Source organism: Pelophylax lessonae (assembly GCF_965119305.1).
Source record: "Pelophylax lessonae genome assembly, chromosome: 5".
NCBI lineage: Eukaryota > Metazoa > Chordata > Amphibia > Anura > Ranidae > Pelophylax > Pelophylax lessonae.
In genome coordinates this window covers 249,633,091-249,648,611 of record NC_138772.1, presented here as the reverse complement: position 1 = coordinate 249,648,611, position 15,521 = coordinate 249,633,091, and the positions used below count along the sequence as shown (strand labels likewise).

The window sequence follows — 15,521 nt, the reverse complement described above, 5'->3', positions numbered from 1 at the left end:
GAAGCACGAACACAAGCTACTCACTAGGGGGGGGGGGAAACCTCTGGGTGAATCTAAGATGGAAAAGGACCTGGGGGTCCTAGTGGACAACAGGCTTGGCAGTGACATGCAATGCCAAGCCACTGCAAGCAAAGCCAATAGAATACTGGCATGTATAAAAAAGGGGATTCACTCCAGAAATTATTCTCTCACTCTACAGGACTCTGGTCTGGCCACATCTGAAATATGCCATCCAGTTCTGGGCACCGGTGCTCAGAAAGGATGTGCTGGAACTGGAGTGAGTCCAGAGAAGGGCAACAAAAATAATTGGGGGAATGGAGGATCTCCGCTATGAGGAAAGACTACAAGCATTGAACTTATTCTCTCTGGAGAAGAGACGCTTGAGAGGGGATATGATATCAATGTACAAATACTGTACTGGTGACCCTAGCATAAGGAATAAACTTTTCAGAGAAAGGGAATACAATAAGACATGTGGCCACTCACAAAAACTAGAGGAAAAATGGTTTAAACTTAAAATACATAGGGGTTTCTTTACTGTCAGAGTAAGGGGGTGTGGAATTCTCTTCCACAAGCAGTGGTATCAGCGGGGAGCATCGATAGTTTAAACAAATTATCTCTCACTAACCATTCAATCCTTAACCCATCTGAGCTTAAGTACAAAGTAGCGCTATGCAGTATAGCTCTTATGAACCGCTTCACCACTTAACTTGGCAATCCGTCTGTGCAATTAACCCTTTATCCGCCATTGCTATCTACCATGTCAAAAAATACAGACGGTGCAAGATGTTACATGTACTTCAAGTAATCATACGGTCAGTAAGCATACTGATTGTCTTAATGATGTTCCTAACCAATGCACTCCTAACGATATATAACTAGCAATCCGTATGCGCAATTAACCCTTAATCGGCCGTCGCCATTTAACATGATGGAGAGTACGGACGGTGCAAGGTATAACATATACTCCAGATAGTCATACAGTCAGTAAGTACACTAACTATTTCAATAGTTACTAAACCAGAGGGCATTATAATCGCGGATAACACTACTGCAAAAACAATATATAGATACTATATAGATAACGCGGCTGAGACAATTAAACTCAGAGAGGCTTTTACACAAACATACAAATATTACAATAATTCTGCGAATACCTTTAAAATCGCCAGCTATAAAAACGAAATAGTTGAATAATAAACTATATAGATTACCATAAAACATACTTCTAGATTGTAAACTCTAACGAGCAGGGCCCTCTAGTTCCTCCTGTTTTGAATTGTATTGTAACTGTATTGTCTTCCCTCACATTGTAAAGCGCTGCACAAACTGTTGGCGCTATATAAATCCTGTATAATAATAATAATACTATAAATATGCATGAAAAATAAGATCGATACATAAAATGAATTAATAAATGAAAATAATGATAATAAAATGGTATAATAATAATAAAAAGCAGCATGGAACTCTGCTACATATTAGTGCCCAGAAAATCAACCTAATATGGCACATTTAGAACAGAAGAATCATTAAATATAAAAATATTAGAATATTATTATTAAAAAATTGGAAAACCCTTGTGGAAAACCATTACATATACTCTAGATATTCCTAATAGATGCTAATAAAGCAATTCAGATCCAGTTCCAGTGGGGTGAGTTGCCTAGCTGAGGGGTGTGAGATCACAGAGGTGGTGGATTTCTTGGTGACCCTCTAATCAGCCCTGGACTTGTATCATCTGATCACTAATCATCATTATTTACCAACACTAGAATTTCTTTTGGAGCACAGTGTATTGGATGTGGACTGTTTGCTAATTTGGTTATTTATGTGCACCAATTTTTATGCATTACTATGTCAAATTATTCTGAATGATATTTTGCATATTTATATTTATGCCCATTTATTTATTCACTTATTTATTCACTTATTTGTTTGATTTCACGCATATAGTGGTTGTATGCTATGGGCGGCTAGTTGGGTTAGATGTTCACTATTATTATTATTTTACATTTATTAAGCAGCCGCATGTTTTCACTTTGGCTGATACTGAAATATGTGATCACCTTTCAGATATATTAGTCAGATCACTATTTTTGTCTATTTAAGCGTGAGAGCTTGCTTTATTAAAAAATAAAGTGTGTTTATTTATATAGGTGTGTGTATACACTGCTCAAAAAATGAAAGGAACACTTTTTAATCAGAGTATAGCAACAAGTCAATTAAACACTTTTTAATCAGAGTATAGCAACAAGTCAATTGACCTGGTCAGTTAAGTAGCAGAGGGTGTTGTTATTCAGTTTGAACTGCTTTACTGTTAATTTAATTAACAGCCAGGGCACTAGATGGGCAACAAACGGAGACGACCTCCAAAACAGAATGGTTTTACAGGTGGAGGCCAATGAAATTTATTTTCTACTCTTTTCTGACTATTTTTCACTAGTTTTGTATTTGGCTAGGGTCATTGTCACTTCTGGTAGCATGAGGCGATACCTGGACCCTTATAGAGGTTGCACAGGCATTCCAACTCCTCCAGGATGGCACATCAATACGTGCCATTGGCAGAAGGTTTGCTTTGTCTCCCACCACAGTCTCAAGAGCATGGAGGAGATTCCAGGAGACAGGCAGTTACTCTACGAGAGCTGGACAGGGCCAAAGAAGGTCTTTAACCCATCAGCAGGACGGGTAACTGCTTCTTTGTGCAAGGAAGAACAGGATGAGTACTGCCAGAGCTCCACAAAATGACCTCCAGCAGGACACTGGTGTGAATGTCTCTGACCAAACAGACTTCATGAGGGTGGCCTGAGGGCCTATTGTCCTTTAGGCCCTCAGGCTGTGCTTTTAAAGATGAGAGTAGATTGACCCTGAGCACATGTGACATACCTGAAAGGGTCTGGAGAAGCCATGGAAAACGTTATGCTGCCTGTAACAGTGTTCAGCGTGACCGGTTTGGTGGTGGGTCATTGATGGTCTGGGGAGGCATATCCGTGGAGGGACACACAGAGCTCTACAGGCTAGACATTGGCACCCTGACTGCCATTAGGTATCGGGATGAAATCCTTGGACCCATTGTCAAACCCTACGCTGGTGCAGTCGATCCTGGGTTCCTCCTGGTGCACGACAATCCCCGGCCTAATGTGGCAAAAGTATGCAGTCAGTTCTTGGAGGATGAAGGAATTGATACCATTGAATGCTCCCCACGCTCGTCTGACCTAAATCCAATAGAACACCTCTAGGACATTATGTTTCGGTCCATCTGACGCCACCAGGTTGCACCCCAGTCTGTTTAGAAGCTCAATGATGCCTTGGTCCAGATCTGTGAGGAAATACCCCCGGACACCAGTCATCTCATTAGGAGTATGCCCTGACAGTTTCAGGCATGCATACAAGTACGTGGGGCCATACAAACTACTGGGTACCATTTTGAGTTGCTGCAATGACATTTCAGCAAAATGGACTAGCCTGCTGCATCATTTTTCACAGATTTTTGGGGTGTCTTTGAATTCAGCCCTCTATAGGTTGATAATTTTTATTTCCATTAAAGAATGTGGCATAATTTCATTCCCAACACATTACTCAGTCCATATCAGTATAGATATCCAGCACAATATTTTTCCCCATTTAAGATCTGATGTGTTTTCAAAGTGTTCCTTTAATTTTTTTTTTCTTGAGCAGTTTATTTTACACAAGCAGTTAAATATTTTCCAAACAGGAAGTATTTGTATATGCTGGAGGTACTTTTAAAAAAAACGAAAATATGTTGTTTTCAAATCTATAAAATACCTCTACATATACACAGAAAAATTAATTAGGGACATTCTGTTTAAAAAAAAAAAAAAAAAAAAAGCAGCATCCAACACTAAAGGGTGAGTCGGATGCCTGTGTCTTCCTATTGTGTCTTCCCATTGTGGAGGAGTAGGGAGATGCAGTGCAAGCATTCTCACTTGGAGAGCAAAGTTCAGCTGTAAAAGTGTTGTTACTTTAAAGCGGAGTTCCGGCCACAGAATAGTTTTTTTTTTTTTAAATATCTCCCGAACAGTGATCCACCGCCCTTCATTCATCAGCTAATCCGGTTTTATACAGTTTAATAACAGTTAGGCAATCATAAAATTTTACTTTATATACTGTTTGCAGAGTGCCACCATCTTTGTCCGGGTCAGCCGAGGCCGCAGTAGGGAAATGTCTGCCCTGCTTCCTGGTTCGAGAGGGAGGAGGCCGGTGAATGCAGCGCGACATCTCGCGCATGCCCAGTACTATGTGATCGGCAGAGTATGTGTTTCCATGTGTTCTCTGCCTATCATCGCGTCATTGGTGCCCTGAGCCTAATCAGTGCAACTAAACTGAAGTGGTGCGAATTAACTCTTTTACACAGCTATTTATAGTTTTTTGTGGTGTTAAAATAATTCTGCAAGTCACCCTTCCAGTTTTACTGGTTATATTGCCAAGTGCAGAGTTGTGCTAACAATTACGTTCAGGCTATTTGTTCATAGAGATACCACTCCTTTGTAAGGACTTTCTTTCAATTATTTCAGTAATACAATGTTTGGTTGAGTAAATGACTCATTAGGCTAATTATACGGTCATTGTGGTCTTTACTGTAATTATAGCTTTTTTTTTTTTTTGTTTTTTACTTAATTCCTTTTAAATCTATTTTTTTCAGTGTCACAAATCCAGAGAATGAGTAAGAATCCATGTCACCAGTTAGTAAAAATCAGAGGTGGGGGACTTGAGTCACATGAATTGACTTAAGTCACCAGTTTGAGGACTTGAGATTTGCTTGACTAAAATGAATAAAAGACTCGACTTGACTTTGACTTGGTATTCATGACTTGAGACTTGACTTTGACTTGAGACATATGACTCGAAATGACTTTATTTTTTTATGTAATTGAATATTTGCATTTCCTCAAGATGTGTTAAAGCAAAATGAATGTGCCTGTTATGTTTCTGACACCACAGTCACTTAAAACACCTCAGTGTGTTATGATTTTTAGGACACTGGCTGTTTTAACAATGGAAATACTTAAAGTGGAGTTCCAGCCTCAAAACGAAAATTTGACATCCGCTTGCTCTAAGTAACCTGAAAAAGAATTGGATCACGATTTTTTTTTTTTTGCTTACCTTGTTCTTGAAGAAAATATACTTACCTTCATTCCACTTCCTCCCTCTGCGGCTGCGGCCTGCACCGTCTCTTCCTGCTTGCATTGACTCCTGGGAGCTGAACGTCATCGCTCCCAGGAGTCAATGCGTCTGCACCAGCCCTGCTCGTCACTTCCAGTGTAGGCGCGTCATTACCTGCTAAACAGCTTCTGGGAATGCCCAGAAGCTGTGCAGGGATGACGAGCAGGGCATTCTGGGACTCCGACGTCACCGAAGAGGACACCAAAGAGGACGCTCTGGCTTCAGCTGCCCACACCTGAGATGGCAGCGCTGGACAAGACATTTTCAAGGTAAGTATTTCTGCTAAAAGGTATGTGAACCCTGGGATAGTTCAGAGGCTATCATTGCTAAAATGCACAAGCCCTGACTGTCCCGGGGGTATTTTTATCGAAAATAAATTTTTGAGGCCAGAACTCCGCTTTAACATGACTGGACGAAAGATTTTGAGCGGTTTGGGCATTCAAAGTGTTTCTTTAATATGCCAAGAAAAAAAGCACTAAGCAGTTTTGTTAATGTTGAAAATAAAACAAAACCTTTCCTGACCACTGACTTTTAACTGATTTAGAGCCGATTCACAATACCGCGACCAGAAAGTCGCCCCATGAAGGAGCGACTTTTTAGCGTGACTTTGAAGAGACTTGTTTAGAGACTTGGAAGAGACTTGTACACTACTTTGAAGAGACTTAAATGATAGGTGACTTTGTCTGTGGGGAATGCCTGGCTAATCTTTTTCTTCTTCCTGGAAAGTCTGATAACAAGTCGGTTGAAAATAGATAAGGATCCGACTTAGGAGCGACTCCCATTGAAATCTATGTGCACAAGTCGGGTAGAGGTCGCCTTGAAGTAGTACAGGAACCTTTTCTGAAGTCGGAGCGACTTCAGTAGTGCATATTAAGACGGCTCTCATTCATTTACATTGAATTTGTGATGACAAGAGACTTGGGGCGACTTGAGGGCACACAAGTCGTGTCCCAAGTCGGAGTAGTGTGAACCGGCTCTTAAAGGTGGAAATGGGATTGATCAGTATTTTGACTTGATTTGTGACTTGACTTGACTTGCTTGACTTCTAGCAGGGACTCGACTTGACTTGCTTGCTTTTCGCCACAGTAACTTGGGACTTGCTTGAGACTTGAAGGTTAAGACTTGAGACTTGCTTGTGACTTGCACATATGTGACTTACTCCCATGTCTGGTAAAAATAAATAAAAATCCAGTCTTACCTGTTTAATAATCTAGGCTGTGTTTTACATACAAATTAAATGTTATTTAATATTTAGGGTCCATGCACATGCACACTAGGTGGCTGAAAAATGGCTCTGGCAGAAAAAGCAGCATTAAAAATACACTCCTAGTGGCTCATATTGCACAGGAGTTTGAGAGTTTTATGGGCATTTGCTTTTATAAGGTTTTTTTTTTTCCAAAACCTTCTTCTCTGCTCATTTTTACACATATTTAATGTACAGTTGCCACGTTTATGCGTGTAAAGCGTTTTTCTGCCTGAAGGCTCTTCTCAAAAACACACTTGTGGTGTGTGTTTATTTATTTTATTATTGTTTTTTTTTCAGCCTGAAAACTCTGCTCGGCAAATATGCCTGTAAATGCCCAATTGTGCGTGGACAAATTGGCCAACATAGAGTTGCTTATACAAGCTGAAGAAAAAAATGCCTAAAGCCCTTTTCACACGAACGGTTAGAATTCAGCTTTTAGCTGCGGAAAGAGGAACTTATTTACCACAGCTAAATTCAGACAATGCATCCCTTTGGCCCCATTAACACACTGCATTTAGAAAAATTTTCATAACATACGGTTTTATGCATTTAGGAAAAATAAAGTTGACAGCAACCAGGAGCGATGTACCGCAGCTATCTGTATATAAACACAATGATTCGCAAGAAAAAAATAAGTAAGCAGTTGCTATACAAAAGGCAAGAATTTATTACCGCAGCTAACTGCAGCCGCATGTGAACGCAAGTATTCGTTCATAATCCCAATGTACAAATGTGAATAATCTTTGTGCCAGGAGTATTGGAATTTCAATATAAAAAAGATGCTTTCTCTATCGTTCATTAACAGACACAGCTCCATATTCTTCTTAACCATTGGGTTATGCTGAACCCTACAGGAGTAGGACACTAGGCAGGAAAAATCTATACCACGCCTATGGGGCAGTCCCTGCAGGCGTACACCTACTCACTCTGCTATAGGATTCAGTTTGTTTCTGCCTAGTTTAGGAGGAGGACCTAGTTCTCGGCTGGGACTTCGGTCTTAGCTTGTTCTTTATTTTTAAAGGGAACCGTGGTTAAAATTTTAATTTTTTAGCTGGTTATATTTCTGAGAAAACTGCAATCAACAGCCGACTGCGTTTTGGACTAGATATCCTAGATCCTTAAGGTCTCCCAGTCTGGCCAGTGAGCGTGTGCCCCACGCTAGGCCTCAATGGACAGGGGCTGGTCCGTGAGTGAAACACCTCGCCGGGACGCACACGACCTGGTTCGGCCGGAGTCACAGCATGCCCCTTGGCCGTCAACACCCCCACCCTGAGTGGAGAGGTAGTCTGTCCGGAGTGGCGCTCACCCGATTGTCATTGGTATGAAGAGTAGTGTCCCCCCCACCATAGCTCTGGCAGTCTCGGGGCGGACGTGGGCCCCTCCCCTGGAAAGTCAGACCCTTGGGTATCCCCCATTCCCCCTTGCCTCTCTGTATGTACCAGGCTCCCCCAGGGCCTTTCTCCCCACCATCATAGAGGTCCCTACCTCAGTCAGCAACGGGGGTCCTGAGGGGGAGGGGACGCGCCAATGCTACTATGTGGATCTGCTGGGGGGGATTAATCCTGGTGGCCCCCCAATGCCACTAGATCGTTGGACTTCTCAGGGGGTCCTGGAGACCGCATGATGCCCGGGGGGCGCCATTTTGTTGTAGAATCGTTAAGCTCCATTTTTTTGACGTTCCCATTGAAATGCATGGGTGGCCATGTTTTTGTGGTTTCCCCATAGGAATGCATTGGGTGGCCATTTTCTCGGAGTCCGCGAAAGCTGAACAGCAGATAGCAGCTAGGCCTTTACTCTAGTGATGACCCAGATACTTTCTCTTCCTGTGAAGATCGTTTCTCTTCACAGCAGGACGATTCTATTCTCCTCCATATCGGATGGTGGTATGTCTATTGGGGTCCCTGTAGGTCTCTCTCACCCTGCTATCTGCAGTACTAGTGGCTGGGACTTGTAGTACTGCTGGTGCAGCCGTGTGGGTCAGTTTTTTTTTTTTTAGTTTTCTTAAAGTGACACTGCACTATTCCAGGGTTCATATGGAGTCCCAGGAACAAGTTTCACCTACAGATCCCCTCGTTGTGGTTGCGGGGACCTCCAGGTCGCAACCCGTCTGCCTTAACGCAGTTTTGGAAAACCTGGTGTCAAAAGTAGATTTGGTTTTAAAAAAATACCACTAGTAGAAAGCGCTCCATGCCCTCCCTTGCCTCGCCTGTATCCTCAGATTCTGAGGTAGATGTGGACGCAGGTTACCCTGAGGGTTCTGCGTCATCAAACTCGGATGGTGAGGACGACATATGCTCGTCTGCAGCCGCAAGGTAAAACACGCTAGTGGGGGGAATTATAGTGTCAGTGCAGGAAACTCAAAAAATGTTGGCACTCGCAAATCCCAGAAGTCAGGCAAGGTTTCCCCTTGTCTGAAACTTTTTGACAAATTTGTGTCTGACCAATGGAGGCACCTCACACAAATGTTAGTGGTGCCAAAGCGTTTTAAGAGGCGCAATCCATTCGCGGACGCGATATCCACAAAATGGACTGTTCCACCAAAGGTAGACAATCCTGTCTCCAGACTGAACAAATTTACTGTAGACCCGGTGGAGGAGTCTCCGGTCTTTAAAGACCCTGTGGATAGAAGGATTGAGTCTCTGTCCCGCCACTTACATGTGATAGTGGGCTCAATACTTAAACCGATCTTCGTGATTACTCTGGTGTCGGTGTCCCAGACCATAACGGAATGGGTAAAGTTACTAACAAGTGACCTGGAAACAGAACCGCTCCCTCCGGGCCTGGCAAAGCTAACGAACCAAATGGTCCAAATGGTATATGTGATGCGTTGCTAGATGCGGCCCCTCTTGTAGCCAGAGTATCCATGGCAGGGGTAGCCATTAGACATATGGTGTGGCTTAAAAGCTGGTCTGCGGATCAGGCTTCAAAAAAGTCTCTATTGGAGCTCCCCTTTACGGGGGACCGCTTGTTTGGATCCTCTTTGAATGAACTGATCAAGAGGCTTACAGGTGGGAAGATTACTCTTCTTCCTCAATCTACTAAGGGTAAGTCACCACATAATAGATGGGGGCCTTATTTTACAGCCCCCAGGCTGCCCTTTCATGCCTCCGGCATGCAGGAGAAAGGATCTTAGCCATTCTGGGGGTTCCAGGAAGACATGGTCGGGTAAGCGGAGAGCAAGCTTCCCCCCCTCCAAGATTTTCCATTCAATCTCCACCTATCTCCAGATCGGTTGCGGGACCTACGAGGGGCAGTACAGGACCTGCTGTCACGAGGGGTGATTGGGCCGGTTCCCCTCGGGAATGCTTTCAAGCGTTTTACTAAAACCTGTTCGCTGTGCCCAGGAAAGAAGGCAAGTGTGTCCTATCTTGGACCTCAATCTTCTCTTAGGAGCGGATTCCCACTCAGTTCTGGTGGGCGATCTGTCTATTGTCCAGACTCTCAATTTCAAAAAGTCTGCTCTAGTCCCAACCTCCAAGTTGGTTTATCTGGGCTTGACTCTGGACTCAGCTTCAGTGAGGGTATTTCTTCCCCTGGAAAAGCTGCAAAGGTTGCAGAGGGAGATTTGTTTGCTGTTATCCAGCAACCTGTCCTCTCTGCAGACTTTCATGCGAGCCCTAGGTCTGATGGTGTCTACCTTTTGAGGCGGTTCCATTTGCTCCGTTCCACACGAGACCTTTGCAAAGGGAAATTCTTGTCAAGTGGAACAAAGATCCAAAATCCTTGGACAATATGATTCGGTTGAGTCACAGCACAAGGAGTGCTCTTCTGTGGTGGCTTCGCTCATTGGCCTTAGGCCAGGGCAAGTCCTTCCTCCCATTGTATTGGACCGTGGTAACCACGGATGCCAGCCTGTCCAGCTGGGGAGGAGTGCTTGGGAAGCTGTGTGTCCAGGGAACCTGGACTGTGGAAGAGTCCAGACTGCCGATCAATATTCTGCAACTCGGAGCGATAAAGCTTTGCCTGAGCCACTGGACAAAACGTCTGAAGGGTTGTCCAGTTCGGATTCAATTGGACAATGTCACGGCCATGGCTTGCGTCAATGATCAAAGGGGCACCAAGAGTGTCTGGGTGGACCGGAAGGTACCCGAGATCCTGAAATGGGCAGAAAATTTTGTTCCAGCCCTCTCCACCATGCATATCCCAGGAGTGGAGAACTGGCAGGCGAATTATCTGAGTCATCAGGTCTTGGATCAGGGGGAATGGTCCCTACACACGGAGGGGTTTCACCTGCTGTGTGTCCGGTGGGGGACATACAACGTCAACCTGTTAGCCTCTCGACTCAACAAAAAGGTACAGAGGTATGTAGCCAGGTCTCAGGATCCTGTGGCTGACGCCACGGACGCACTGGTGGCTCCTTGGGGTCAGTATCGGCTGATCTATGCGTTCCCTCTGCTAAAACTCCTGCCGAGGCTTCTGTGCAGAATATAGGTGGAAGGGATTCCGGTCATTCTGGTGGCCCCCGACTGGCCTCGCCAGTCTTGGTACACGGATCTGGTAAGGTTGGTCGCCGATGCTCCTTGGAGACTTTGTCTCAGGGAAGGTCTGCTGTCTCAATGGCCGATCTTCCATCCTGCTTTACAGTTGCTGGCTTTAACGGCGTGGCTGTTGAAAGCCAGGTATTGAAGGATAGGGGTCTTTCTGACTCAGTGATTCCTACACTGTTGAAAGCTAGAAAATCTACCTCCAGGAAGATCTATCATCGTACGTGGAAATCGTACATCTCAACGTGTGAATCGCTGAAGGTGCATCCCCGCTCCTTTTTGGTGGCTAGGATTTTTACTTTTTTCCAAAGAGGAGTTGAGTAGCGGTTGGCCTTGGATATCATTAAAGGACAAGTGTCAGCTTTGGCTGTGTTTTTCCACATTGTGCTGCCTTCATTCTGTCCTAAGCCCAAGCATCCCAAGGAAATTGCCTTACATTCTTTGGACTTTGGATGTGGTTTGGGCAATTAGGGTTTACCTGGCAGCTACTGAATCTTTCAGGAAATCAGACTCTTTTTGTCCTCTCGGAAGGACCTCGAAAGGTATTGGTTGCTTCTGCTGCGACCATATTCCGATGGATCAGGCAGATGGTGGTACAGGCTTATTCACTGAAGGGTCAGGTACCACCTTTCCCTGTGAAGGCGCATTCTAATAGCTGAGTGCTTCTTGGGCTTTTCGCCATCCGGCATCAGTAATGCAAGTTTGCAAGGCGGCAACTTGGTCGTCTGTGCACACGTTCACAAAATTCTACAAAGTAGATGTGTTGGCATCCTTGAATGCTTCTTTTGGCCGCAAGGTTTTGCAGGCTGCTGTTTAAAAGAGAAAATATTCTCTTTGAGGGTGTATGTGTTTCTAGGTGAGCTCCAGTTGTTCTTGGTTGAGCTCCATGTTCACTGGTTGGCTAAGTTTAGCCTTTAGGGAAATACGTTCTTTCTCTGCGTTGTCTTACCACCCCTCATGCAAATACTGCTTTGGGACGTCCCAATGGTTAAGAAGAATTTGGAGCTGCATCTGTCAATGAGCGATAGAGAAAACTGTTTTTTGACTTGCTGTAAAATCCTTTTCTCTGAAGTTCATTGACAGACGCAGCACCTGCCCCTCTATTTCTGAGCGAGATGTTTTCTTTTCCTCTAACAGTGCTTGCAACAAAACTGAATCCTATAGCTGAGTGAGTGGGTGTATGCCTGCAGGAACTGCCCCGTACGCGTGGTAAAGATTTTTCCTGCCTAGTGTCCTACTCCTGTAGGGGGCAGCATATCCCAATAGTCAAGAAGAATATGGAGCTGTGTCTGTCAATGAACTTCAGAAAAAAGTATTTTACGGTAAGTCAAAAATCCACTTTTTGCCTAAAGCCCTGTACACAGCGGCCGATGGTCGGAAGACATTGGTTGGTTCACAAAAAACTGTCCGACATTCGGCCCATTTGTATGCCAGCCAGTCCGGCAGAAGCCGGCTGTTCAGCTGGCTTCTGACGAAATTGCATGCTGCAAAACCAGCAGAAGACCAGCTCCCAATCCACGCTCTCATGGGTGGGCATCCCCATGTCAGAACACAACATCTCAGCAGGGGAGATTGCTGTATTAACATCAGATCTTTAGTACAGCGGCTCTGCCCGGAGCTGACTTTTTTTTTCGCTCAACCTGCTGACTACTGGGTACCTGGGCTTAAGGTTTGGAGATTATTTTCATAGACACACACTCCAATTGGTATACCCCAAATTGTTTTAGGTTTAGTAAAGTGGAGCTCATAATTGGGAAAAAGACCCCCTACATAAGAGTCAATGAAGTATGATTCAAATGTTAATTTTTAAATATTATTTTTAAATGTGATTCTGATATTTACAATGCGATTAACTATTTAATTATAGATCTCCTACCATGGCTGGTGGATTGTTTGCCGTAAGTAAGAAATATTTTGAATACCTTGGAACTTATGACATGGGGATGGAAGTTTGGGGAGGAGAAAACTTGGAACTTTCATTTAGAGTGAGTATGAATTACATTGCAATGACTATTTACTGTGTAACATATTGCATGCAATATTTTATTGAGTTACGTTTAGTGCACTGTCCTCTTTGGCTACATCTCACCTCTTGTCTTTCTTGGTGACCCGTTAAAAAGCAGATTTTTTACTCCCATGTGCTTTTTCTAGAGATTTCTCTACACATAAATGGGATGGAGAATCCCCTCCAGAAAGAGAACAGGAAGCAGGGGACCAAGATAAAATAAAAATACTACATACAAAATAATATAAAATGGAGCTGAGGAGGTGTTTGACCCTTTCGCTGCCAGAGTTGCTTTTGCTTTTTTTTACACATATGTTTAAAAAATTATTTTAGGCTTGAAGATTGCATAAACCCCCTAACACATTATATATTTTCTAAAAGCAGACACTAGAGATTAAAATTGTGGTAGTTCAAATTTTTAGGTTAGGAATTTTTCAGTCAAAAAAATACACAAATTCATTTTAGTGCACACAAACACAATAAATTACTTGGTTCAACCTCTTCTTTTATATTTTACCAAAAAAAATGGGTAGATACCCAACAAGTCAAACCTTAAATTTGTGTGCGCATGTGAAATGGTGACAAACTTTAGTGCCCTATAGTTTATGTACGCGACACTTGAAAAGCTCCTTGTAGGTCATCAGTTTAGCGTTACGGAGGAGGTCTGGTGCTAGAAACTTAGCTCTCACTCTGGCATGCGTGGCAATTTGTAATGTGCCCCCGACAGTGGTCGCTTCTGATAACGGGGACAGGGTGCTTTAATTTTTGATTTTTTTTTCCTATTTATTTTATCTATTATTTAGTAATTGTAAACATCCCTTGTAATAGAATCAAGTATGACAGGACCTCTTTAATGTGAGATCTGGGGTCAAAAAGACCTCAAATCTCACATCTACACTAAAAAAGAAAAAAAAAGTAATTTTTTTGTAATGATGAAAAAAAAAAATGGGTTCTTTAACCGCTTCCCGCCCTCCCTATAGGCAATTGACAGCGGGAAAGTGGTTGCATTATCCTGACCGGACGTCGTATGACGGCGGCAGGATAATGCGGGGGACGCGCAGAGCAGCGATCGGTGATGCGGCGTGTCATTCTGACTGACGTAGGCTCTTTACCATGTGATCAGCTGTGTCCAATCACAGCTGGTCACATAGTACACAGGAAAAGCCGTTGATCGGACTAAAGGAGAGCAGATCTGCAGCTCTCCTGACGGGAGGGTCTGCACTGGTAATCGGAGCATTGATTACCACTGCAGATCATTAGGGGGGGAGGGGTGCCACTAGAACCACCAGGGATGCTCAACCATGACCCCAGGGATGGCAATCAGGGCTCAGGGAGCCCGCCAGTGCCCTCCCCATCAGTGCTGCCCGCCAGTGCCCTCCCCATCAGTGCTGCCCACCAGTGCCCATCATTGCCATCTATCAGTGATCCCCCCACCAGTGCCGCCTATCAGTGCCACCCATCAGTGCCGCCTAATAGTGCCCATCAGTGCCGCCTATCGGTTCCCATCAGTGCCACCTATCAGTGCCCATCAATGCCGCCTATCAGTGCCCAGCAGTGCCGCCTATCAGTGCCCACCAGTGCCCATTATTGCCATCTATCAGTGCCCCCCCACCAGTGCCCATTATTGCCCACCAGTGCTGCCTATTAGTGCCCATCAGTGCCAACAATCAGTGCCGCCTAATAGTGCCCATCAGTGGCACCTATCAGTGACCATCAATGCCGCCTATCAGTTCCCATCAGTACCGCCTATCAGTGCTCAACAGTGCCACCTATCAGTGCCCATCAATGCCGCCTATCAGTGCCCAGCAGTGCCGCCTATCAGTGCTCACCAGTGCCCATTATTGCCATCTATCTGTGCCCCCCACCAGTGCCGATTATTGCCCACCAGTGCCACCTATTAGTGCTCATCAGTGCCAGCAATCAGTGCCGCCTAATAGTGCCCATCAATGCCGCCTATCAGTGCCCAGCAGTGCCGCCTATCAGTGCCCACCAATGCTGCATATCAGTGCCACATATCAGTGCTGCCTATCAGTGCTGCCCATCAGTGCCGCATATTCGTGCCACCCCATCAGTGCCTGTCAGTGCGGCCTCATCAGTGGTAATCAGTGCAGGAAAAAAACGTATCTATTTACAAAATTGTATAACATAAACAAAAAAACTTTTTTTTTTTTTTTTTCAAACTTTTCGGTCTTTTTTTTATTTGGTGATCACATACCACCAAAAGAAAGCTCTATTTGTGGGGAAAAAAGGACATAAATTTGGTTTAGGTACAGTGTTGCATGACCGCGCAATTGTCATTCAAAACGCAACAGCGCTAAAAGCTGAAAAATGGCCTGTGCAGGAAGGGGGTGAAAGTGCCCTGTATTGAAGTGGTTAAATCCCTGGGTAGGAAGCGATGTATGACGTCGCTCCGGTCCTCCAAGGCCATAAAGTCGAGTGAGGGCAATCTTGCCTTAACTCGACTTCCTGCCTGGGAGGAGAGCGGACCAGATCGTTTTCATGTCTACCGGCGGGTCCAGTAAGCTGGCAAAGCGACCGGGGGGGGGGGGGGGGCACCTCTCCCGCCGCCCATAAGGGTGATCCCACGGTGATTCTGCTGCTG

The 15,521-nt window shown here is 44.5% G+C and overlaps 1 protein-coding gene across 1 annotated transcript in view; it reads left to right on the top strand.

The window, feature by feature from the left end:
- LOC309556663 (polypeptide N-acetylgalactosaminyltransferase 4-like) overlaps window positions 1–15,521 on the top strand; it is a 662,237-nt gene that overhangs the window by 326,568 nt on the left and 320,148 nt on the right. The window contains exon 5 of the mRNA XM_082259119.1: window positions 12,782–12,899. Coding sequence (XP_082115245.1) covers window positions 12,782–12,899 — 118 coding nt within the window. The remainder of the gene's footprint in view (window positions 1–12,781; window positions 12,900–15,521) is intronic.